The sequence below is a fragment of the Pleuronectes platessa genome, chromosome 11 (assembly GCF_947347685.1).
Source record: "Pleuronectes platessa chromosome 11, fPlePla1.1, whole genome shotgun sequence".
NCBI classification, from domain to species: domain Eukaryota; kingdom Metazoa; phylum Chordata; class Actinopteri; order Pleuronectiformes; family Pleuronectidae; genus Pleuronectes; species Pleuronectes platessa.
Window position 1 is genome coordinate 16,414,499 of NC_070636.1, and position 26,997 is coordinate 16,441,495.

At 43.8% G+C, this 26,997-nt stretch overlaps 1 protein-coding gene across 1 annotated transcript; it reads right to left on the minus strand.

Moving 5' to 3' along the window:
• Positions 1 to 5,422: 5,422 nt before the first annotated feature.
• Positions 5,423 to 25,392, minus strand: tmem63c (transmembrane protein 63C). The gene is given in 25 exon segments (XM_053435405.1): positions 5,423 to 7,694; positions 8,538 to 8,612; positions 8,692 to 8,804; positions 8,901 to 9,068; positions 10,198 to 10,301; positions 10,392 to 10,559; positions 10,638 to 10,654; positions 10,656 to 10,704; positions 11,517 to 11,603; positions 12,275 to 12,285; positions 12,287 to 12,360; positions 12,363 to 12,381; positions 12,480 to 12,633; positions 14,000 to 14,122; positions 14,269 to 14,402; positions 14,598 to 14,718; positions 14,799 to 14,879; positions 16,059 to 16,132; positions 16,639 to 16,747; positions 16,868 to 16,919; positions 17,919 to 18,061; positions 18,798 to 18,835; positions 20,783 to 20,870; positions 22,540 to 22,619; positions 25,177 to 25,392. Coding segments are annotated over 25 exon segments (2,523 nt in total). The 5' UTR covers positions 25,387 to 25,392; the 3' UTR covers positions 5,423 to 7,463.
• Positions 25,393 to 26,997: the final 1,605 nt, after the last annotated feature.

The following is a 26,997-nucleotide window of genomic DNA, read 5'->3' on the forward strand; positions in this document are numbered from 1 at the left end:
CCCACCCATAACATTGTGTTGGTAGTGGAACTGTACTTTTAAATAAAATAAAATAAAATAATTCTTTCATTCGACGTACGACGTTCGACGTGGTTGACAGAGACATCTAGCCTTTCTATATATATCTATGTATACTGCAGTCAGCCACCAGGGGCTGATCGAGACGAATTAGCTTAACTTTTTAGCAGCTGTTGTGTCGTCCATCTTTACAAACAGTCAATGGTTTAAATAGTTATGCAGGTCTACGGCTCAGAGGAACAACATCTAATTGAAATATATGTATAAGGCTTACTTTTAAAATCAAACTATTGTTGGATTTCTCAAGATTTGACAACTGTCAAAACAGTATTGCCAGTTTAATCCTTTAATATAGAGTGTAAGAGGATCAATTCAAGCTTGAATTAGCACATGGTGCCCAATTAAATCCACTAAAATTGATTTTCTATGGTTAGTTCTACGGTACTTACTGGTGTGCTGCATTAGATAACCTCTCCTGACACTGCTACATATACTGCAGGGAAGGCCATGCATACCAGTTTTCACATACAGACATTTTTTTCAGTTTAATAAGGATATCTCAGTCTGAAAACATCTCCCATCGAACTGACGAAACAATCTATAGCAAAAGGTTCAGGCTGAAATTTGAGAAAGATCTCGAACAGTTAATAAATGGACAAACCGCTTCCAAGGTTAAAAAACTATTTTCAGTTTTAATTTTTAAGCCAAAATGGATGAGAGCCCCTTATTGCATTTAGAGGAATGAACATTTAATTATCTAATGTCATCAAATCCCATTAAGACATAGTCAAATTCCTCTTTTAGGGAAGGACAGTAAAATCTCCAGGGGAGCTACTGAGTGGACTTTGTATTTCCAAGGTTAAGGATCAACTTTAAATCTTCCTTCCTTGCTATGACCTTTGTTCCAGCCTGAATTTCTTGCTCCTACTTGGAGCTTCTATATTATGCAAATACTAAACACCAGCAACTTATTGAGCCATATTTGCATATTGAAACTAACCCGTATGGGAGCAACAATATGTCTGCTGCAGGAGGCAGAGGTGTTTTCTATTCTCGGCATCTGGGCAGGAGAAAGTGGAGTGGCGGCCCGTGCACCCTGAGGAATTCACCTTTCACTGGGAAGCGTGCTCTCAGCAGTTGCCACGGGTGACAGGGGAAATGTCAGGGACGTTTCTTTCTTCTTGCGTAACTCTTAGTAATGAAGAAGCACTGTATATATTCAGTGTCAGGCATGCTATGTGTGTTTTTTGTCACCCTCTTATAAACCATTTCTCTGCTGGAAAGTCACATCCATGCAGTCAGTGTGAGATGTCTTGAGGATATACTTTGTGAAGTAGTATTTAAGCACTGTGGCGTTACCACTTTCCAATGTGGTTTGGATAAAAGCAGACACTTGTGCAATCGTGTGCAGTATCCACCCTCTGATGTGGCTTCCTAGGCCAAGGAGGTCTGTAGTACATACTGTACAGAGGCTTAATTGTGTTGAGGCTATAAAGTTGGAATGCGTTCACTCTCTGTTAAATGAAGGTATTCACCCTGTGATTTTGTTTGGATAGGTGGTATGACCAGAGGGATCACTGGAATTTCATATTTTGCGAAATGTGTTTATGAGAAGGCCTTGCGACTGTAAACCCAAACACAGAGGAATACCGCTAGCCTTTGTACAAATGTGAAGAAACCCATCTAGCCGCACGTCTTTACCATTAACTTTATCCCAGCAGATTACTGTGTACAAATCCCTAAGGGTAAAAAGTTTTGGTTCTACAAGAAGTTGTGCGTTGGAATAACTACTGGTCATACTACGGAAACCACACCTAGAATTGTACTCAGTAGAAAGCATACCTCCGTCAATGCCCTACAGCCCCCTTATGGGGCCACACTTAAATTCACTAGACCTAGATTTTTATTTGGACCTTAACACAATTTCACACTCAGAAATACCAGTCCCATAAACATGTCTGATTTCAAGACCCATGAATTATACTCTGAAAAAGTAAAAAATAAATGTGGAAAAACGGCATATCTGACAATGCTATCTGTTTCCCCTCGAAACCAATCCCCACCCAAAAATGTTTTTGCAGATCCAGACAAACGAGCAGATCCAGGACTTTCACTTTCTTTAGCATGTTGAGATAGGGCGCTAGCCTCGGTGGAGGTATATGTCCCTCTAGGTCAGTGATTTTCAACCTTTTTTGAGCCGCGGCACATTTTTTACATTTACAAAATCCTGGGGCACACCACCGACCAAAATGACACAAAATGACACTCTATGGCCTAAAACAGTACATATAATACATATAGTTAGTAATATAGTTTCTAAATGTATTAAAAAGCACTATTTTAAATTATTTCAGCCCTTTATTACTCTTATCTTTTAATGAGCACAAATTTAATCAGATTTATGAAACAATCTTTGATTTAACTAAACTTTATTTAACGGAGACATATTATACCCATTTCACCACAGTTGATATGGTTCCTTGGGGTCTTAATGAAATGTCTGTAACATATTTTGGTCAAAATACCACAAGGATCATTTAAAACAGCACCTTTTTACACTGTCTAAAACAGATTGACCTGTTTTGAGTGCCAATAGTTACTCCCGCCGTTTACCCGCGCTTCATTGAATTTCTTCACTTTGACATTCAGAGCAGGGCGAGAAGGGACCGACACGCGTCCAGAGTCGCCGCCGCCGACCGACGTACCCGGTCCCCTCCAACGGCCCGCCTTCCGCGCCGGCGACGGACACCGCCCCGCGGTCCAACAGAAAGAAAGCCCCCGCACCACTGACGCCGTGAGGCACCGCGGAAGAGGACCCCCACCACCCACCCCCCTAAAAAAAACGTCGAGGCGTGGAGAGGAGGGCGACGGGGCGAGTGCTCCCCCAGCCGCGGCACGTGCCCAGCGGTTTAACCACAAATACCAATGATATCGGTGAAAGTCAAGTTTATTACCGATGTGCAGATGTTGGTAAACGAGGCGAATGTCGGCCGCTACCGATGTTCGGCCGATACTTCGGTGCAACACTAGATATTAGATAATTTCCCACGGCACACCTGACGATCTCTCACGGCACACTAGTGTGCCATGGCACACTGGTTGAAAATCACTGCTCTAGGTGGTAAATTTCAGGATTAGTCATTAAACGGTAATTTGCACATTTCCCTAAGGCTCATTACAGTAGGCCTACTATTTTCCCCCATGAAAGTCTGAATCCCTGGCTTTCAAAAACCCCTCATCACAGACCAAAGTAGAGGAGAGTAACAAGCAGTTCATAGCACAGGTGAGTGGGTTGAGATGAACTCGTTTTAATATCAGATCACAGAACTTCACTTTGACAGATGAAGACTTGTCAGCCTGACAGAGATCACTCTCAAAGGCAGAGCGTCGCTCAGCTCAAACCTCCTGGGGATCTAACAACCCACATTTACAGCAGGCTCAGATTTGAAATCACGTACTTATGAGACACACATTTTATAACCCAGAGACATGAACACATCTGGAAAGCTAATGCCTCAACAGACCTTGGATGGCCGAGCCCGCAGAGCATGAATAGACATGACAGGATAGGATACAATAAAACTAGTTAAGCATGATAATGAACAAACCTCCTGCATGGGACATTAGAGCCAAGAATACACTAATACGTTTTATTTTGTGTTATTCTTTCAAAGGAAAGTGTGTTTAATGATCTGTGAGACAAGCTTCTGGAGAAGAAACCCACAGGAGAAGCTCTTTGATGTTTTTTCTTTTCAAACAGATTTTACTTCATGATACTGACCACATTCTACCCTCTCTGCTGCCAGCTTTCATCTGCTTCATACAGAATGAGGAACTAGAATTAGATTCCTCATAAAACAGAGCAAATACATTTCATGAAATAATATGTCATCAATCTTATGAAAGTAGAAAACATCACATCACAGGCATTTGATTTATATGAGTAATGTTGAAGTCGTTAAATTAAATAAAAGGGGAATTCTGGTATTTTTCAACCCAGGAGCCTATATATATAATTTTTGTTGTGTTAATGAAGAAGTTCCCCTCTGCCAGCAGCTGTGACATTGGCGAAAGTGGCTAAAATATGATCTCAATTTTTTCCCCCAATAAATGTTGCCGAATTCTGAGCAAAGACGCAGACTAACAATTTGAGCCTTTTATTGATGATAGAAGTACATTTAGTGGAGATTTGGTGGACTGTCGCAGTTGCCCCATAAGCTTACATTGTAGCCTCACACCAAATTTAACAAACAGAGGGCCCAGTTAGCAAAATACCAGAATTCCCCTTTAAATCCACAATCCAGACCATTCAGCTGTTCTAATGGGAACTGATCGAGAACACATTGAAAGAAATAAGACAATGGAATAGCAATTGATAAACTCCTTTTTTTGTTTTTTATCTTTGACAAAGAGCTTGCTCATACATCATACAATGATCCATATGCTAAAGATAAAACAGCAGCTGATTGAAAACACCAAGGCACCAACAAGGACACAATTCAAAAAACATCTTAAAAGAAAGAGAGACCCAACTGCTCTGATGTGGAGACACAGTAAGTTAGCTTAAGTTTATAAGGACCTTGGACGCAGCAGATGACAGAAGTCTCTGTCCAAGATCTACTGATTTTCTTCCAGAGCTTTCAGCCAGGTTACATGGTCTTCATCAAAGGCTAAAATTTGTTGAGTTGCCAAAGGACTTTTGAACTTTCCACTCTACTAAGCATCTTAATCACACCTTCCTACAAGTTTTAGCATAAAACTCGAAATATATTATTCTTTCTTGAAGGTTTTACAAAAAGCAAGTAAGTGGATCTTGAGTGGAGAAACTGTTTTACCAACATGTTGCCAAGTTTCAAAATTGAAAGTCTGAACAACACAGTTAAATTACTAATTAGCAAACTAATCTACTGATGAAGACCATGTGATATCATCGAAATCTGCGGAAAAAAGCTCGAAAGCAGCTCATGGGTGAAGACTCTTTTGTTTATGTCGAAGTGGAATGAGTTCACTGCTGACAAATAAATAAAAATGAAGTACCCTTTGACTGTAAGTGAGAATGAGCATCACGACTCTGGGTTTATGAGTTTTTATGTCTTGGTCGTTTCCTCCGCTCTTTAGTTTTCAGTCCATGCAGCATATTTCAGGCCATGCTGGATTGTCACACGAAAGGGAGTTTTTCTTCAAGGCACAGCAAGAGACATGAAAAGAAAATTTACGTTCAGGTCTATGAGAAAACCTTTCACCCCCACCATGACGAAACAAAAACAACCCCAAGATAAAAACCTGCAAACACACAGGCTGACGGCAACTCATGTGAAACGAGACTGTCGATGCATACCTATAAGAAAACAGTTTACATGCAGTGGAGTGTCACACAGAAGAGAGACAACTGACATCATGGGGCTGTATTGTTAGGTTTTACTATTTGTAGTTGGGACATTTTAGGATAAATAAACTTGAGCCATCATGGTAACAAGATACTTAAAAATAGTGTTTTTATACAGGGGTTGGTACCTTTAAAGTCACATTTATCATTTCATGTAACTTGTTAAATGGATGAATTCTATGAGTCGGCTCCACAGCCTATTTTCAATCCATAGTGTGCTTCTAAATTTTGAGTCTTGCTTTTCTTTCTTGCTGAGAGTTAGATGAGACGACTCTCATGTCTACTCTATCTGTCGAATACGAAGCTGTAGTCTGCAGGTTAGTCAGTGATGGCCGACGGGAAATATTTGGGAGGAAATTACAATGAACAAGTCATATCCAAGAAAGCAATAAAAACAAAAACAATAAATTAAAATTAAAAACAATAAACACAATTAACACAGCCAAAGTTTAGACAAACAAGTATTTGACTCTTCCTACAAATAAGTTACATAAAAAAAGGGTTAGGGTTAGGGTTAGGCTAACCCTAACCCTAACCCTAACTAAATATTTTACTATGCTGATTATCCAAATTATTTCACATAATAATGAAATTATAGTACAGACATAAGTAGGTTGGGGTGCTTACTTAGTTTTTCTGTTAGTTAGCAGAATGACATGAACACTTCCAGAACAAAACTTTTTACATTTTTGAGAAGATCCAGACCAGGGGGCCTTATATATGTATATATATGTATCAGACATATATAGGGGACTGATGAGTGTGTGCCATTTGGTGCAGATCCAATTAAAAATCTGAATCGAATGAATTTAAATGTCTGTTGCACCTTGAAGAAGATACATACATAGTGCCACTTGGCACTAATCTAATAGTTTTTAATAATATTTGATTTAACTTTAGAACATTCAGTGTATTTCCGTCTAGTCCATCTGATGCAAAAAAAAGTTGCAATTAATGTGGATAACATCGGGTGCAAGCTGAAACACCCACTGATTCTAGTGTAGAAAAGATTTAATCTCATTAATTCATTCAGTCATTCATTCATTTAATTGCCCTAAAGACCAGATTGCTGCCTATTGTAGGGTAAAATATTTGTTTTAATTAATACAAAAATCATGAATGTTATATTTAATATGACAGCATTAGATAGATTTTCTTGTAGCTCCACCAACTCTGACCAATCTTCTCATCGTACACTCAGCAAGAAACCAAATTAGCTCAATAATAACTTTTCATTTCAATTTAACAAATAAATAAAGGTACACTTGTATCATATACACAGTCAAGACAGCATAATTAGGGAATACTCTGATTAAGTTGAAGCGACTTTGCAAATCCCTGCTCGCGCTCAAGTATTTCCCCCGCTCGCAAACGGCAGCACAACATCAATGACACCAAAAATACAATAGCAAAAATAGCAACCTGAAGTTGATGATGGTTACAACAAAGCTTCAGGTTCAGTCAAGCTGCTTGGGCCTCCGCTGAGAGGGTCTACAATTATTACAGTGCATCTCTGACTTACATTCGGCCCTCCGTCTGTCGGCTCTCTCGCTGCAGATGGCTTCACAACTCGCTGCCCTCACCCTCAGCCTCCCCGAGCTCTGCTGCCGAGGAACCAGATATCACCCGCGCCCGGACCACTGTGTCAGTCTGCGGGGGCGGGCCTGCTCACACCACCCACTCTGCCGGGAACTTTCACCCCCGCTCGTGAAGTGGCACCGCATCTCTGATCTCTGATATGGGCCGTTCCACCTCAGTCGCTTTCGTTAGGTTTAACTTGCACGTGAAGCCACAGAAGCACATTAAAGTTGTTTTATCAAGATTGATGTGTGGTTGTCATGTCAGTTAGAAACATACATTTATGATGATGTTAATTTGAATCCTGCTCCTGTATTCTTACGCTCCTTTCCTCTCCAGGTTCCTCATCCTTTTAATCTCAGGGTGGTGAGACAGCTAAGTTAGAGTCTGAGGTCAGAGGCAAAAACGTAGCATTGCGACATTAAGCAATCCGTGTTCCCCAGGCGAAGGACACATGAAAATCAGCTGGAGGGGTTTGGTGTTACTGGTAGCCCACAGGGCTGTCCATGAGCGGGCTGGAGCAGTAAGGTTCTGGGGGGTCTTGGAGCTCAGTCTCATGGGTCTGGGTATGGTCTTCCTTGCTCTCCTGTTCCTCCGCTGGGTTGTGGTTTGAACCCTGTGCGCTGGCCATGGCACCGTAGCCGTGGTGGGCCGGGGAGGGCATCGGAGTCAAAGCCAGCTCTGGCTCAAGTAGCACAGACGCCACAAACAGCTGCAGGAGTGGAATCAACACACAGTTTATCATCGTGTCACACACTGAATTAGGAAATTCAAAGGGAGCGTGTGAGATGGAAAGTTGAGTTTGTTGTCACAGCCAAAACTTAAGATTTAACAATTTCAACATGTATCATGATTAATATGTTAAACACAGTCAGTGCAAAATGTAAAATATTATCAGTAAGGTAAGATCATAACAAATTAATAAATCCAAGTGCCAACATGTCAAGGCTAAAGATAAAAAATAACGCAAATGCCAAATATCAAAATCAAATTTTCCACGAACACTTAAAGGTAGGGTTGGTATTTTGATTCTGAAACACTCTGGTTCTGATATCCATCAAAAAATAAAGTTGTCCACAAAAAAAGGAAAAAAAGTTGTTGTCTGTAATAACAGGACTGTAATTAACATGAATAAATGATGCTGAAGTACCTGTGTGTCACTAAACAACATGCCTGTCTGTCTTGAGAGAAATACAGCATACAGCTGAATCAGAGACGATTGTCAGAGTCACGGAAAAGTCAACGTGTGGCAGTTTTCAGAGTGTGCACGTTCACGTGTTTTGGGGGCGTAGCTTTGACAAGAGGCCAACAGGATATCGGCTGCAATTCAGTGCAGACTGCTCTTACTAGTTTTTCCAGGATTACCAACCCTAGCTTTAAATGCACCTGCCTTAAAAAAAAACTAGGCTTTGTAGAAGCTTTGTAAAATGTTCAGTATTCATTAAAGGTATATGTGAATATTTTGCTATAATATATGTGATATCATGCACATAACTAACATGATTCTATGTTTTAATGGGGTCCTGGCTAATAGGAGAAAACTGTGGTACTGTACATTGGAGGCCGTGGTGGATGTCCCAGTGCTCCTGTCGGCGTCAGTGAACATCCCCTCAGTTGGCTGATCGGACATCTGAAACACAGAGAGGAACTGAGCATCAGAGTTTCCTCGGACGAACCTGATCCCACTGGGTCCCAGTTTAGCTGCTGACCTGGTAGCTCATTGACTTGTCCGGTCGCTTCCTAAGGCACAAGCGGAAGAGGGAGAAGACGATGCAGGAGAGCAGGGACACGAAGGTGAAGAGGGTGATGGGATGTACTGCACCTTTAAAAATAAAAGATAGAGTGCAACGGATTTAAACCCCTTGAAGCCGTCTTACACAACTGTTACACAGGAAATTAATTGTGTTTGATAAAGTACCTAATTTGAGCACAGAGAAGAAGAGCAGCCAGAACATGCAGAGGAGAGGGGCCAAGACGACCTGGTTGATGGCGGCTCTGTGGATCCGCTGGCTGAGCTTGGTGGGAACGTATGCATAGTAGATGTTGTACCGGTCGACCATGTGCTTCAGGATCACGTAGAGCAAACCTGCAGGGACACGACAACACAATCAGAGTTTTTACACTGGGCTCTGCAAGACAACAACCTTTTTTTTATCATTCGCAATACTCTCTCTCTCTCTCTCTCTCTCTCTCTCTCTCTCTCTCTCTCTCTCTCTCTCTCTCTCTCTCTCTCTCTCTCTCTCTCTCTCTCTCTCTCTCTCTCTCTCTCTCTCATCTCTCTCTCTCTCTCTCTCTCTCTCTCTCTCTCATTAATCAACTGATTGTGGGCGTTTTTAATGGCCAATAAGGTTCTGACACAATCTCATCCAGCCAATCATGCGGTTGCTGTCACACTTTTAAATCCCTTCTTCTCTCTCTCTCTCTTTCAGTCAGCGGCTGTAATCCGTCTCCACCCCGATCCCTCCAATTTTCATCCAAAAGCCCAAAGTCATTCGTCATCATATCAAGATCCTCGACCCACCACCAGCGTCAGGAACCCCGGGCAGATTCCCATTCTAGGCTCTGCCTTCACCCCCCTTCTAATCCTGAGGGGTGTAAATCCCAAAAGACTAATATTTACCAACACTTTCTATGTAGTGCATGACAATAACATTTGAAGTAAGTGTTCAGCACTAAAGGACAAAAAGCCAGGCAAAATTATCTCTGAAAATGTTTTCAGAGCTGACATTGACTGATGGATAATTTAACTTGGGGTTAATCCAATGAATTGTCATTATAAAGTCTGTACAGCAGGAGAAACAAGTTGGAATATCTCAAGCAATGATATGTTGGAGTACAAGTTACTTTGATGCTTTTTTTAATTAATATTTTGCATTTTGAGATTATTTGCCTCATGCCTCAAACATCAGTCTGCTGTAAACTCGGTGAAATCCGCAGAGCAGCAGGGAATGCAGTACTGGAGCCCTGTTTGGGCCTGCAGCTTGGTGAGCTCTGGGCAGAGACATGAGCAGAGTGGGCGTCTGGCTCGCAACTTACTGTGTCTGGGCGTCTGGGACTACAGCAGCAAATTCACACAGTCTGCATCGGACTGGCAGGCGGCGGAGGAGAGCGAGGCAACAGTATGAGGGGAGACGGCGAATACACACAGAGAAACACAGGGAAAACAGGGAGAGAAGAAGGAGGAGAGAGGAGGATAGAGACGGCATGTCGCTCACCAAAAGGCGTGATGATGGGACATGTGATGCTGTAAGTCATGGTGACGGCAAAGATGCACATGGTCCAGGCGTACTCCAGGCCAAACTGGAACTCATAGGCCTGACTCTGCAGACAAAAACGCAAAAAAAACCACAGTGAGGCTTCTTAAACTTCTCAATATGGAAATGCTGACACGAGCGCAAAAAGGCTCAACTGACCCGCCTTGACGTGAATCCGCTCGGCCTGGGACTTAGCGAAGCAGAGGCGGAAGGCGTACACCGTCAGTGCCGGGATACGGAGCAGCTCCATAGACGTGCCAATCAGGCTGGACGTGATCACGTAATTTACAAAGAACGCACCGTTGTCGGGAAGGAACACACACCTGCACCAAGGACACGATGTTGATGTATCCGACAAGCCCCCCCCAATTTTATCGTGAAGAAAAATAGATAAAACTTACTGGAATTTGACTTCCTTCTTCGTTCAGGAAGTTGACATCAAAGAGCCAGGTGAAGAACAGGTCCAGACTGCAGAGGGAAAAAACATATAGAGAAATCTAAAGAACTGCATGAAACTAACTAGAAGACTGCTCAGTACACTATATAACTCCAATAAGGCCGAGCAGTCCCATTATGAAAACACATTTAAATCCACTACATTTTTATTTGGATCTTCACCAAATTACACACAAATATTAGTCTCATAATTAGAAGGGTCCGTCCCTGACCAGAAATGGGAAGCAAAAAAGGTACAAATACTTTCACTCTCTACATTTAATACTTTTTCTACCTACTATTTAAAAAGGGCTTGTTACTTTAGTAGGGCTCATTCTACAGTAAAGAAAACAACAATTCATACAATTTTTGATGACACATGTGTGAAAATATCACTAAGGTTATTATAAGGGGGATTATCAGATTATTTATTTTAGTTTGCAACATCGACCGCCGCCTTTCCGGTATCTAGACACGTTTCAATCCTAATCCCTCGCCTTATTTTAATGCCTTGTTTTATCTGAAGTGAGAGTGGTTTATGTTTAATCGTCCTAAAACTTATATCAATGCTTTGCACGGATACAGCCGTTAGAAATGGGCTTTTCACTGTTATACATTCAGTGCATTTCAGAGATTTTACTTTTATACTTCTGCTTGAGTAAGGAGGTTGACTCAGTACTTATATACTTTTACTTGAGTTGTATTTGTATTTCTACTTGAGTAAAGAGTGTGTGTACTTTGTGCCACCTCTGTCCCTGACCCCATACTTCATCCCTCCGCCAAGTTTGGTGATATCCGTCCAGTAGTTTTTAGCGGTAATGAGCATAAGAAGTGTGTGGTTGTACCTGGACAGACCGAGCGAGGGAAGTATGATGACCATGAAGACCAGCAGTAAGAAGCACTTGTGCATCGTTACTTGGTTCTCACCGGATCTGAAACAGTAAGTGACAGAGCCGAGGGATCGTAAGAACATCCTTATGCGATGCATGTTTACAAATACATCTCCACCACCACTAATGCATAATGAGAAGTAATGTGACGTTACATTTACAGGACTGTCGGGTTCATGAGCACGAACTATACGTTTCACTCCAGTAAACAGAAGATTTACATTCGCTTTTTCGCACATCACGCCTGCACAACACGCCTGCACAACACGTTTGTTGGTGGGGGGGGGGGTTATGTAAAGAATGGGTGCTCATAGGTGCTTCATGAGATTGTCTCCTCATGCACAGCTGTCCTCCTCCTCCTCCTCCCCCTCCCCTTCTCCTCCTCCTCCTCCTCCTCCTCCTCCTCCTCCTACTAGTCGCCATGTGCTGCTCCTCTGCGCACGGCGACTACAGTGCATATCATTATCCTCACATGGAGATCTCTATGACAACCTGCCCAGAATAACAGTGCAGGGAGAGTGACAGCGAGAAGGAGGGAGAGAGTAAAGAGGTTGAAAGAGAGAAAAAATAATAATTGAGATGAAAAAAAAAAGAAAAAAGAAATGCTGAGAGTTGAGAGGAAGACAGGCAGCTACACAGGAAGAGTCCATTTGAAGGGAGGCATTTCCATTTCAGAGGAGAGAGGCGAGAGGCGCTCGATGGCTGGTGAGTACCTGGTCCAGTGGGGACTCAAAGAAGGCTGAGTAGTAGACGATGAAGGGCAGGAGCACCGAGAACGCCCACAGCAGGAGGGTCGGAAGAACTGGGTAATGACAGGGCTCTGTATTGGAAAGCCAATTGGTTAATGATTGACAAGGAAGAGGTTAATAAAAAGTCAAAACGAAGCACATAGGTTACAAGTCGGTTTCCAGCTCTGACCTGCAGGCTCTCCACGGGCTTGGTGACGTTGAACTTGTCCATGGTGTTGACGATGATGGCGGGAGTGGTGAGGAAGAAGAGCAGCAGGAAGAGGAGGATGTTGAGGAGGACGCAGCGGAGCCACCAGCGAGATCCACACACCGACAGGTTCTCCCTGGTGGTGGGGAGAGAAATAATGAGCCACTGTTCACAAACAATCATCCAGGAGCACAGACAGCACATTATAACACTTCTCTCTCCCCTGACACACCAGTGCTGCGGGTACTGACAACAATCAGGAATAGCCAGTCATTTCTTCTGTGTAACTTGGTTAGTGGGTTTCCACTGGACTGGCCTGGAGAGCAGGTTGGCAGTGGTGCACTTCGACGCTCAGTTTTAATGATGAACACAAGTCCCTGCTTAACCCCCAGCAGCCTGCTGCTGCATCAAACAGTACACACAAAAACATGCCTGCATACAAACACGCTGCAGCCAATCAGGCGTGGAGCATAAAAACAATGAGCGCTACCATCCCCTTGGGTTAATCACCCATATATATGCATCACTCGTTTGTTACATAATCTCACTGAGCCTGCTGCATTCACTCTCCAAGATAGGAAACATGCATAATGGCCTCGCATCCAATCACTGATGGGGAATGAGTTTTAAAAGGTGTTTTGAGAGCATTAACATACTGATAGATCCTGAACGCTGCTGTTGGTTGTTTCAGAGTTTTCTTCAAGCAGAGAAACAGTTCTCGATAAAAAAAAGAAACAGTATAGATAAGACTCCTTGAGGTCTTCTACTACAAATTGCACAGACAAGCCTTATTATGGTCATAGAACAAAAAAGACCCTAAAAAGTCCAATCATGATCCCGAGGTTTCCAAACTGTCAAATTTGTCTGTTCACACCTGGTGTTGAAATGCATCCTGAATGTGTCTCCTGCGACCACTAGTGATCAGATCTCACTTCCCCCTCAGAATGCAAATACGACCATCTCACTTCCCAAATGACCAAATGAGCTTGTCTACAAACAAACCAACGTATTAATCAACGTGAACGCGGGTCCTTCATATATGTCCCAGGGGGCATTTGAGGTTCACACATCGAAAAGAATGTGGCCACACGTGTCTCAGGATCAACTCCGAATGTGGTCTGTGTGATACAGGCGTTCAGACCAGAGCTCAGCGCTGACTACTTGTGATTAGATCACTCAGGACGGATGTTAGCATCAGGCCTGAGCAGGGTTTTAAATGAGGAATAAGACAAAAATAGAGGTTACGCTCAAATTCTGTGTCCGTGTGTGTTTCCGTTGGCAATCTGGTTTCCTCCCACTGTCCAAACACATGCCAGCTACATTAGAACATTGTGGATGTGAGTAATTTACACATCCCTGTGACCATGAACAGGATAAGTGTTTGTAAATAATAGTAGGACAGTGGAAGTTTCTAGACTTTGGGGAGGATTGAGGGAAAGTCCAAGAAGAATATTGGGACTGAGGAGGTTTAAAAAGCACCCTGTGCTTGTGGGTCTACTCACCAGATGATGTCATTGGGAGCGGGTGCATAGCCGACCCCCCATTGCTGAGGACTGCACACCGTGGTGATGCTGGACTGCTGGGGTCTGCGGCGGCAGTGCACACGACTGTAGTCCTTCACAATCCTGCAAGACAGCAAAGAAATGTGCATCAGGCACTGAAGAAGGCTCGTATCTTCTTCTTTATGGTTTCTCCCCCGCTGTGACGGGGTTTGTGTGGCGACAGGCCCTGGACACACATAAACCTCAGTGTCCCGCTGCTGTTTACTCACACAGCCGTCATCCTCTCATCACGAAAGGTCACGAAGGCGATGCCGAGCCGCTTCAAGGAGATGCGATGCTTCTCGGCGTTGAACTCGTCCGTCCGCTTTTCTTCCAACTCACTGTAGTACTGCTCTGCATCCACCTGCACGGAAAACAAAGTTAGAGCACACATCTCTCACTGCATCTGTTTCTCTGAGAAGTCCATAACAAATATTGCAGTTGTACAGTGTGGACTGCAGTGCCATCCAGTGGTAGCATCCTCTCTGTGCAGCACAACAAGGCTACAACTCCACAAATAACCCCATGTGCAAATCACCACATCACTGAAGAAATGTACCTTTTCAAAGCCGCAGATGTCGCAGCAGTCTATCTGAGCACACGGATGAGTCTTGATCATGATCTTTCCCTCCTTTTGGGCTTTGGTGGCAAAATACAGCCTTCCCTTCATCGCCTTACGCCTGCAGAAGGCAACAGATAAGAGCTTCACGCTGGTCAGGAACTAAACTGTGTTGTTTCCAATGTAAAGCAGCGGCCCTACCTCTCAAGGTCCAGCCTCATCAGCTTGTGGATGTCCAAGCAGAAGCGGATGTCGGTGACAGTGCAGCTGGGGTAGGCCTCACTGGTGAATGGAGAAGAAGATATGAATCAGAAAGCGTGTACCGAGCTTGTGCCACTGCAAACGACAAAAGGAGGCTGCAGCGGATCATCCGTTCTGCTGAGAAGGTGATCGGCTGTAATCTGCCATCTCTACAGGACCTGTTTGCCTCGAGGACCCTGAGGCGTGCAGGTAAGATTGTGGCGGATCCCTCCCACCCGGGTCACAAACTCTTTGAGGTTCTTCCCTCGGGCAGGAGGCTGCGGGCCATCAGGACCAAAACTGCCCGCCACAAGACCAGCTTCTTCCCGGCTGCAGTTGGCCTTATCAACAAGGACCGGGACCCCCACCTGACTCAGACTTGTATTCCGCCCCCCACACCTCAAGGATGTGTTAAATTAACACATTATACTATATTATACTGCATTACATTGCATATTGCAATCAAAGATTAAGATTAAGATTAAGATGCATTTATTTGTCCCAAACACATGCACAGACATGCACAGGCACAATCATGCAGGTAGGGAAATTTAACCTCTGCTTTTAACCCATCTGGTGCAGGACACACAGAGCAGTGAGCGACCATGTACGGCGCCCGGGGAGCAGATGTTGGGGGAGTAAGGTGCCTTGCTCAGGGGCACTAGACAGGGCAGGGAGAATCCTCTTGAATTTTTGGACAGATCAATCCAGGTTCGTCTTTTTGTTGTTTCTCCGTGGAGTCGAACCAGAGACGAACCAGAGACCTTTTCTGCCCATAGTCTAAGTTTCTGCCACTAGTCTGACACTGTTCACTGTTTTGCATTTTGCATTTCACTTTTTACTTCACTTTTTATATCTTTTATATATTTTTATTTAGATATGTTTATGTATAAATAAATGTTACTTTGTATAAATTTTAGAAAAAATGAGTAAATAAGAAGTAAATAGTGAGTAAATATATATTGTTTCTTTTTATTGCTTTTCTTATGTGTGTTGTATTTATTGTGTTTTTATGTTTCTATGTTCATTGTATGCACCAAGAACCAGAGCAAATTCCTTGTAGGTGTAAACCTACTTGGCAATAAATACTTTCTGTTTCTGATTCTGATTCATGTACGAGCAATGGACACGACAGGGCTTCCTCCATGACAGTAAAGAAACATGAGGACAGGATGTAACCGAACATAATAGAGAGATAAAAAAAAAGTAGACATGATGTACTGTAAATGTTTGGTGATGAGTCCGGGGTCAGAGATCTCTCTGGGTATAGAGGTGATCATCAGTGTCCTGGCTACCTGCAACACAGATCAACACACCATCAATTGTTATGTAAGAATAAACTGCAAATCCGCCCCTACATGACCAGACCCCCATCTTATCCAGAGGCCGTCAAATAAAAGCCTCCATAGTTTCTATCATGGCTGTAGACTCTTTGTCTTGTTATCCATTGTCAGGCATTTTCTTAAAGAAAAGTTCTTTAGGGTGTGATTTAGGCTTTGACCTTTGCCAAGTAGGTTATAATTTCCCCAATGTCTGTTTGTTGGTTCATTTGTTAGCAGGATTACACAAAAATGACTAAACTAAGTGCCACCAATCTTGGGCCTGGGAAGGAAACAAATAAATCTATGTGCAGATCAGTTCTGAGACAATTCTGCCATTCAGATTTTTACAGTGAATTGTTGGACCCCCTCGAAACAAGACTATCCATTTCAAGGAGTTTATCCCTAAAATATAAAACTTTCTAAACTTTCTAAACTGACTTGATAAGATGTTTGAACCAGACGATTTGATGGAGACCGACCTTCTCGTCTTCTCTGTACTCCAGCCTTATCGAGTGATGAACCATGCACAGCGACGTGATGATGAAGTAAACCAGAGCGAGGATGCTGTGGAGCCACAGGAAGCTGTCCCTGTCGACCAAGAACACACCACTGTGCTTTCAATCCATAAAGATGAACCAGAGTTTTCACTTTCACGGGTCTGTGGTGTTTCAGGGGATGTTTAGGTCATGCGTGCAGTGTTACACTTACTTTGCACTGACATTAGCCAGTGTCGTTCTTCCAAAGTTTTCAGGACTGTCTCCTGTAGGAATAAATGAAACAGGACAGAGAGCGAGATGTTATAATTCTCAAACGACTTTAAGGAAACTCCTCCTCTTCTGTCTGGAGGATGAGGCAACCATGAAGCAATGTCACTATTCAGGGGAACACATTGGACTTTTCATTTTGAAATCTCCCTCAGCTCAAGGAAAATTCCAGAAAAAAATCTATTTAGAAAAAATCTGCCGAACTCTGCTGTTCCAATTCAGACACCCTTTGTTTGCTGTTGCCATGGCAGACAGTCAACATGTGTCGGTTTATTTAATGACCGGGGGGGGGGGGGGGGGGGGGGAGGTGACACACTCGTCCTAAAGATTGCAGCAGACACTATTAAAAAAAAGTTTCTGCGGACGGCCCAGCTCCCTCGTAGACGATGTCTCCTGCCTTTGTCCCCTTATGGAACATCTTACTCAACACTTCCTAAAAAATAAAAAGCACACGACCGCCAGAAGGCATTTCTGCTGCGATACAGCAGCTGGTGTTGTTGTGCAGCGTCCCGGCCCTGACACCTACATGGGCAAGACGGGAGGAAATGAAGCACTTTCTATTCCTACAGTCTGACTCGGGGGAAGCTCTTGATGAGTTGCCACTGGTATGTGAGTTGGTTGAGGTGTGTGTTTGTGTTAGTTAAATAAGTAGTTGTACTCCATTATATTGTTTTATAAGTGAAGTTAAATGATCCTTGAAGTTTGATTTCTCTTTTGATCTTATTTTTTATTTTGCAAGACACGTTTTAAGTTGACTGTTGCCACAGATAATTTCAAGTTAAATGCTCTACGTTCCAACCAGTAAATCCCTTGTGTGTGTGTGTGTGTGTGTGTGTGTGTGTGTGTGTGTGTGTGTGTGTGTGTGTGTGTGTGTGAGTGATCGTCTCTGTGTGGCCTGGCCTCGCTCTCTGTGAGGTGCCCCATGTTACTTTAGGGATATCCTCTGGCCTCTCTAACAACTGGCTAGCCGAACCATCGTATGAGGACAGAAATACCCAGGAGGTTCCCGGAAAAGTTGACCGGCAGGATTACGGCCAAAGACAGCAAGCACACTACGGTCATGAGCAGGATGATGTGGCGCTGGAAGGACAGGTACGTGACCGCATCGATGCCACATTTGCTGCGGATCTCCTCGTCCCTGCAGGAAGAGAGAGAAGGGAAACGTTCTAAATCCCGAAACACCTGATATCCCAAACGCCGACAAATAGAAAGATGCTGCAAGGGGGTCAGTGATGACATTTCCACTTGCGCAGATGCAATAGTAATCAGACGGGTGTGATCTCAGACAAGCACATGCATGAAGTCCCCTCCATTGCCGGGGCAACTGGGCCACAGGCTTGTACCTCATCATGACTTAAACCGCAGCACGACAAATTGATGCCAGAAGCTGCGGTCACCAGGCGGGAGCTTCAGAAAACTCAGTGTCATAAAAAAGTACAAGAGAAAAAAGAGAGGAAAGGAAAAAAAAAAAACTTGAAGAAAATAGGTGTGTGCTGGTCTCAGGGCGGCCCACACATTGAGAAGACTCAGGGTGGGTTTGCACTCTCCCATGGGATCGCAGGGTGAGCCACTGGCCTGACAGCTAAAAACAGCAGCACGCAAACTCCACAATAATACTATGGAAACCATGGACACCACGGAAAACCTTTTTTTTTTTTTTTACAGGCTAAAATCTGTTGTGGGCAGTCAGACTCGAGTGCAAATATCCAGCGGGAAACCATGGCACCAGCGGTCACACGAGCCCAGACGCGTTTGTTTTTGCAGCTAAATGAGATATAACACGAGACATCATGCTCGAAGACAGAGGGCCAATAAAAGGATGGAAGCTTGGATGAGAGGAGGGTGAAATAATTACAAGGTCTTTGTTTACTTACTTCATATGGTAAAGAGACGAGAGCCACGAGCAGAAGCCCTGCAAGGAGACGGGAATCATAAAACAGCCAATGGATCGGTTATTCAGGATAATAAATGACACGTGCATGCAAGGCCGGGCCACATCTGGCTGCCAGCGAGCATCCACTATTTGCATAGTAATGAGGTCTGCAGAGTAAAAGGGGCGGGGGGGGGGGGCGAAGGGTTTAATAGGTCTGGAGCAGTAACCACTTTAGTGCAGCCTCAGCTTTGTGTAGGCACATGACTCCAGTCTGACTCTTTGTCTTATAAACAGCAAAGTGACCTCAGCCTATCACACAGGTGTCATGGTATCAAACACGGTTCAGCTGAAACTTTCCTCCTACGACAGATGACGTCTCGGGACGAGCAGGCTTTACTGTAAAAAAATGCAGCGAGGCCGGATTTCTAGACATCTCTATGTCACAGACCAATGAGCGGGGACACCTTGTTATAATGACTGTAAATACACCAGGGCATGATGAGGAAGACTGGCAGACTGTCTGACATTAGTGGTCATGTTGATTATAGCGTTCTCATACGTGAGACGTGTTTTTACGTTGCCCATTGTGCACTCTCCGACATATTTTGCTTTGTGAAGGTAATTGGACACTTCTCCTCAAATACTATGTTTCTTTACCGTAATTATACTATATCGGGAACCGTGTGGAGTTTTTTTTTAAACAGGAGTGGCGCTGTAGAGCAGTGTTGAGATGAGGAGATATGTTTAAGAGTGCATGTCAAAAGCGTGGGAGTGACATAACATAGCATCACTGTCTGAGAGGGGAAAGCATGTCGAATGTCGTCTTTAACATTTGGAATAATCTCAGAACCTGTAAATGAACTTCTGATACTCAATGAGAATCATTTGCTGTTCTTGTGTTTCCCGGCTTTGTTTGCAGTTCACATCAGCATCCTTCACGATCGCCCAGTGTGCTGAGCTGCACTGGGCAGCAGTAAAAGGGAGAGACAGTGGAAAAGTTTCCATCCTGTGGTACGGAGACGTCGGGCTAATCTCGTTCTGAACCGCAGCCGCGGGGTGGGCAGAGCGGCAGAGCCGGTCGCTGGGGCGGCGGGGGGGGGGGGGGGGGGGGAGGAAGCCAGAACACTGACTTGTGAAATGACTTTTCCTCCAGAGACAAATCTAAAGATGGAGAGGATCTATGCAAAGGGGGCATGCTCTTGTAGTACAACTTATTTAGCCGTAAGCAGAGCTTGTGACAAACAGCTTCAAATAAAACAATTAAATAAACATGAATTCATAAAAGAGATATGTTGTGCTCATATTCAGGTGCATCATTTTAATTTGGGTTATTGGAAAACGTTTGATCATGTTAGCAAACAGTTACCTATAAACTGTACAAACCCGGCAGAGAGGATACTGAGTCAATATTCACTCTCCTTTTACCTCTGATCTAGTTTCCAAAAAATGTGGGACTCTTGAGAGATGCATAAAACACTTACATGGTGAATAAAAAAAACATAAATATATGTCTCTATACCTGTTTTAAAAGCCAGGGAGTAAAAACAGGTTTGGAGGAGAGTTTTAAAAGGTCCAGAGTCCTGATGTGGAAGGGCAGATTGTTCCCCAGCTCAACAGGTAGAAGCTTATCGTGTTTGCAGTTGGGTGCGGGAAACATTCGTAAAGCTGGAAGTGGGTTTATCAGAACTTTTTTTCCATCGCAATGGAGCTCCAGAGCAACAAGACCAAAACAATGAGCATAAAGATGCTAAAAAACAACAACAATGACACCGTAACGCTGAGGGCAACTGCAGAGTTGTGTGATCATCCTGTGTGGGTTTGATTTTATGAGCTAAGAAATGCATTCAGCCTCTTTGTTAGACCTTAAGGACGTATGAAGTGGGTTTAACAGTCTGTTTATGGGGCGCTCAATAGGGAAGCTTTGAATGATCTGACAGTGCCGGTTCCTTGGTGCTTTTAAGAAGTGATGGAGACCTCAGAACTCACCAGGTCCTTGGTCTCAGAGTCAGAGGGGCTGGACTCGGAGGGAGTCTTCTCCTTCTCACTGGCTTCTCCATAAAACAGGGACGTCAGACTGAAGTAGAGAAAGAAACAGTGGGACCATCACAGCCTGACAGGAGGTTATCAGTTTATAGTACTGTATCAATTCTGTGCTTCAAGGGAGATCACAGCCGCGACACAGACAGGCAAGTGACAGACATGTGCCTTCACCGCCGCAGTCGGCCCTGTTCCAGCACCCGTGTGAAAACTAACCCTCAGTGCTTGAAGACATTACACAGTGTGGACAGTTCTAATAGAGCCAGTGTGATGATTGAATCTGTGGATATTTCTCTGCGGGCCGCAACGCTGACAGTTCAACAGCGTGTCAAATTAAGCAGCATAATTGTGTTAGCATGAGAGAGGAGCGCTCGGCAAAACACCCAGATGCTGCCTGCCCTCAGGTGCTGCGGAGCGGCCGCCGGTCAGGCAGAACTAATCGAGCCTCCTTCACTCCAACGGAGAGGAGGCTCCGGCCAAGCAGGAGAAAACCTCTGCAGCAGAATGCAGAGTGCTGAGTGAACCTGGAGCCATCTCACAACGCTGGGAGTATTCAAGTTAGCAACTGATCAGTGTAAGAAAAAAGACAGAAGCCAATCATTTGGTAAAGTCTGGGGTTGATTGATATCCTGGGTTTTGTCTTTATAGTCAAACTTTTTATATATTGTGGTGGCATAAAAAACTTACAAGAAACAAATTTGTATTACTCTTCAGCTGAAAATAGTCCCACATTAAACTATAATTTATTATTACCAGCAACCAGCTGTTTTATGACATTATTTGGCCCCTAAAAATCATATTTGTAGTTGAGTAATTTTAAGGATTTATGTTTCCAATTAGAACCATGGGACTTAGGGCCGAGTAGATTATTAGTTTTTATTATTTTATTAAATTCGTTGAGACAATAAATAGAGAAAACAGCCAATAGAGCCAGTCTTTTAGCCTTGTGAATTATTCATCAGGTGAACATGCCAAATATTGACTGGTTCCAGCTTCTCCTTCTCGCGATTTAATATATTTCTCAGTTTTATTGAAAATCTTTGGGGTTTCACACTGTTGTTCAGACAAAAACAACAATAATAAGATCTCACTTTGTGAAACTGTCTGACAACAAAAAAACAACAACCACATGATTTATAAATAATGAATATACTAAGGAGCTGCAGCTCTTAACTGAGAGGAGGTTTTTCCATCTCAGCTGAATTTTAAATGTATATATATATGTATATATAAATATCTGGTTTATGTTAACACCGTGAGGTTTCAGTTTCACTGTGAACACTAAGAGGGAATTATTCTGATAGATATTTTGTGCAAACAAAATAAGTAACTAGTTTGCACATGATAGATGTGCAAACTCTCCGTCCATGAATAAAACTTGATTATAGCCGAGTTCTCTCCATCACAGTAGCTGTGTTTATCAGAGGTTAGAAAAAACACATATACATTTTGAGGTAACTATCTTATGTGCACACAAGATAAAAAGATATTACCAATTGGGACTAAAAAGGCACAGATTGCATTAGAGCAGGAGCTGCTTGGAGTGATTCCCTTTGTGAACAGTACCATTCATACTCAGCAGAGGGAGCTGGAGGCTGCAGCATCAGCAGCTCCACTGAGACGTCTTACTCCATCTTAAATATGGACATGGCTACACAGGCAAGCGAGTGTAACCGGTAAGTGTTAAAAGCGAGTGAGGGGTGTACCTGTCGTTCTCCATCAGCAGAGCCAGGCGGCCGTAGTCCCACGCAGCCTTCCTCAGACAGGAGAAGATGAGCAGCAGGAACTATAAAACAAAACAGGGACATGAACCCAGGGGTGCTGGGGAATCTGATTTACACACACGCACGCGCGCACACACACACGCACACGCGCACGCGCACACGCACACGCACACGCACACACACACACACACACACACACACAGAGACACACAGACACAAACACACACAAACACACACAAACACACTGTACTCAGCTGCTCTGACTCTAACAACATCCACATCCTTTCCATATCGCTTGATTTGAAAGCTGAGGCCCGTCTCTATACGAATAATAGACAGGTTGAAAATGCTGCAGCAATAATAAGCCTTTAGTATTACATGGTTGTCTTGGAAACTACCAGAGAGAGGTCAGCGTGCACACACAAACACAGGCTGTGCACTGGTGATCAATGGGTGAAGTCAATGGCGTGATATTTCCAGATAGCCTCCATTCTGTAATAATTCACAATGAATAACACTAACACATATTATATGAGTGGAGTCGCGCTTAGCAGCCGTGGTTAAATATGGAGCGTGATCGATGTCGACAGATGCAAACGGAGTAAAAGTGCAGATGAGTGTTTGACGCCATTTAATCATTCATGTATTTTGCTTTCAGGGGACATTTGGTAAAGTGGGCGGGGAGGACAACCACGTTAATAAGGAGGAGGCTCGCGTAACTGTTAAACGATTCATTCTACCGCGATCTAAAGCCATGCATAGACAAGCAGGGAGACCTTGTCTGAGGCCTGTGGATGAATAACGAGCGTTAGTTCTCATTAGCAGTCGGGGCCCAAACTCCATCTTTAAATAAGAATCTCCCCGGTCTCCCGCCGTGTCCCTGTCTCCTCCCTGCCGTTTTATTTGATTGCGTCCTGATGCGTGGGCACGCTCTCCTCAAGTCCCACACATGATTACTTCCATGTGATGATAGGCCTGATGCAGAGGAGTCAAGGGGGGGGGGGGGGGGGGGGGGGTGTTTGGAATCATGCTTTGACTCGGTGCTCGACCCTCTGCGTTGTCTTGACAACCGGGCGGGGATCAAAATGAGCCAATTAAAACACAGAGGTGGCAGATTGAGAGTGACATCAGTGCTGAGATCAAGCCTGACAGGAACGGAGGTGGATGACAAGGGAAGGCGGAAGCCTATTATTATCTGGAGACAAGGAGGAGAGATACACAAGCATGTTTGTAAACAGTGCACACACTGCGTTACACAATGTGAAGGAGAAGTCAAGGCATATTAATATTATCCATGAGATGCACAGGACAATGTGTCTGATGTCTCGCTTATTCATGCACATTTCTAAATGAACTGGAAGCCCAGATGAGGAAAAGATGATGTATTAAAAGCTCATTCAGACGTTTTGAAATGCACCACAAACTAAAGCTGTTAAGACCAATTTTGTGACATTTACAGCAGATTATTCCACACAAATTCCGGGATTTAGTCAAGTGCACTTCCATAAATTGGTGGATTTATGGACAAGCAACGATATCATATCAATGTCTTTCAAACTCTGAGTCCATGTTTTGGTTCAAAGGCTTTCTTTTCCAAATTCGTAGTGGTCAAAATCCATGACCAAACCTGGATTCACTCAGTAGAATCAGTACCTTCGCCAAGGTGCAACAGGCCCCTAATGAAACCACATTTAAATTCACTAGATACTGATTTATTTTTGGATCAGCCCCAAGCTGCACACACTTATAAATATCAGTCCTCTAAACATGTCTGATATTTTTCACCAAGCTCCAAATAAGAAACATCCTGGATCAGCACCAAAATCTATTAGGTTCTTTCCTGACAATTTTACATCCTTCCACCAAGTTTTGTGATAATCCATAAATACTTTTTGTCTAATCTTGCTTACAAATGAACAGATACCAATGAAAAACATAACCTCCTTGGCTGAGGTAATAATGCTCTGTTAAAGGTTTTCCTTTTAATTTTTTCGGCTCTTTCATTGGCATTTGCAGCCTTTAAGCATCATCGTGAATAATAGAGGAATGATATGCCTGTGTGTTGACATGTTTCCAATATGTCAGAATCAATGTCACACATTACTGTCACACCTGATGTTGCTGTTGTATTTCATTATCATCAACAGCAGAGTGAGCTGCTGGAGACAAGATGTCCATTAGACACCAGTGACCATGCACCACGTCCTGCTGTCTGTTTGTATCAGAGCTCTTCATAAAACCTCAGCAGGGTGTTGGCAGTTTGGAAATATTCCCGAAATATTGTAGTCAACATGCAGAATGATACCAGGGAGCCAGTATTTATTAAAGATAGGAACCAGACCTTAAAGAGACCAAGTGTTTCAGACAGAGGCTGAAAAGAGGAGTTGCAGCAATGAACACTCTGAGGAAAGTGATGTGTTTCCAGAACAGAGCATGGAAAACCTTTCAAGTAAAAGCACTAATTAAAATTATGAAGCAGAATATGAACATAATATATCTCCTTGAAACCTTCCACTCATATCCTAACTGACAGAGGCTTTAATGGAGTTATTGTGGAAACTGTATATTATTGAGTGTGTGTGTGTGTGTGTGTGTGTGTGTGTGTGTGTGTGTCTGTACCATCCAGAGCACCACGTTGATGGCGAGAACCGTGGGCACGCCTCCAAATGGCAGGCCCTGGAGGACGCTGCTGCGGGAGTGGGCGTGGTAGCATCTCTCTGCCGTGTTGTTATCTTCCCCGAATGAACCCAGGAAGCCCAGAGCACTGAGCTCCACGGCACTCCCCTCCACAGGGGGCGCTCTCGTCACAAACAGCTCAGGGTGCGCCATCAGCACTGGACCATCCCTGAGGAGAAACAGAGGAAAAAATGATTTCCAATATTATTTTTGGTTTTATTGTATCGAATCAATCTCGTAGCTGGTCGGCTGGAATTCCCGATTGAAAACTTGAAAGAAAAGGATTTCATGAAACATTTATGTGGAAAATGAATCCATTAATGTTTTTAATGGATTCATTAATTTGAGTCAAAATGTGGTGACGACAATACCCAACACAATTGAGACGTAATGGAACGAGGTTCTTTTTCACAGGGTTGTGACTCATTCACATCAATTATCTGTCTCTTAATGTGAGTGCGATTACAAAAGCCTTTAAAAGAATCAGTTAAATGTCCACCACAGTCCATTAGCAGCCATTGATCTGTGTGTGCATTTCTTTATCTGAGAAATGGAAGCAGAGACGTCACAAGGAGGGAACGAACTGATTGGATGACGGATTCACTTCAGACTCTTTAAAAGGCCTTTGATAACAAATCCATTTAACCATGCAGACGACACTATAGCGCGGCGGTGAGAATGAAGAGACTCCATTTACAGTACAAGAGTAAGAGCTTAAACTGTGTTTGAACAGCTTGTTGGGCATTGTCAGTTGTGACCATGTTCTGTGTGCTTCCCTCATGCAGAGGACATTATCATTCACACCGCCATGACCACAGAACGCAGGCCTGAACCATCTATCCTCCAGAAGCACACGCTCGCCCAGCGGTCGATCAATACATTTCCGGCTCCCAGCTGCTCGGCTTGTGTACTCTGCCCGCTGAATAAACAGTCCGACAAAATGGAGCGGCAGCGGTGGCGCGCTGACAAAGCTGTGCATCGATACCCGGAAATCTCCTGAGTGAAAGACGTCTATCGCGAGATTCCGAAGCCTTTTCAGCCGCGCCGTAGCTGTGACAGAAGGGCGTGCTCTGTTGTAAACACTGCGTTTGGGTCTGCAGCAGTAAGCGGCAGCCAAAAACTGCATCACAGCCCTCTGCTGTCCAACTCTCACCAGAGCTGTGGGGGAGCAGTAGAGTGAAGCGAGTGAGAAAAGGAAGAGGAAGCGGAAGGCCTCCAAACTGGCACACGATACTGAACCAAACCCCGGTGGGATTTATCACCACACCAGTAATATCACTCCCAGAGCAGCTTCATGAAGCGTTGACCAAATGGTGCATGTTGTGCAACAGGAGCCACGGCAGGATGTCTCAGTCAGGTCTCAGTGTAGGAGGCGAGAGGATCAATGGCAGAGCTGCTGTACATCACCGTGTCAGAGAGCAGCGCTGAGGAACCTACGTATGTAAGATACAAAAGCCGCAGTCCTTTCGCTGCTCTTTCTGTTCGCAGCTCTTACTGCATCACTCTCTGTTCATGTTGTGAAACTGTAAAGATTTGTGTGAACACTGTCAGATACGTCAAATCTGAGCCTCCCTATGGAGACGACAGGCGAGGCTTGGATGATATGTATCCAGGTTTACCCCTGAGGGTGGATCACAAAACAAGCACACACATATCTTACACGTCCTCTCTCTGCGCTTCTATTCTCATTAGAACTTTCCGTTGACCTCCATTCATTATCCCCAACCTTAACCATGACTTATTCATGCGTAACCCCTTATCTTA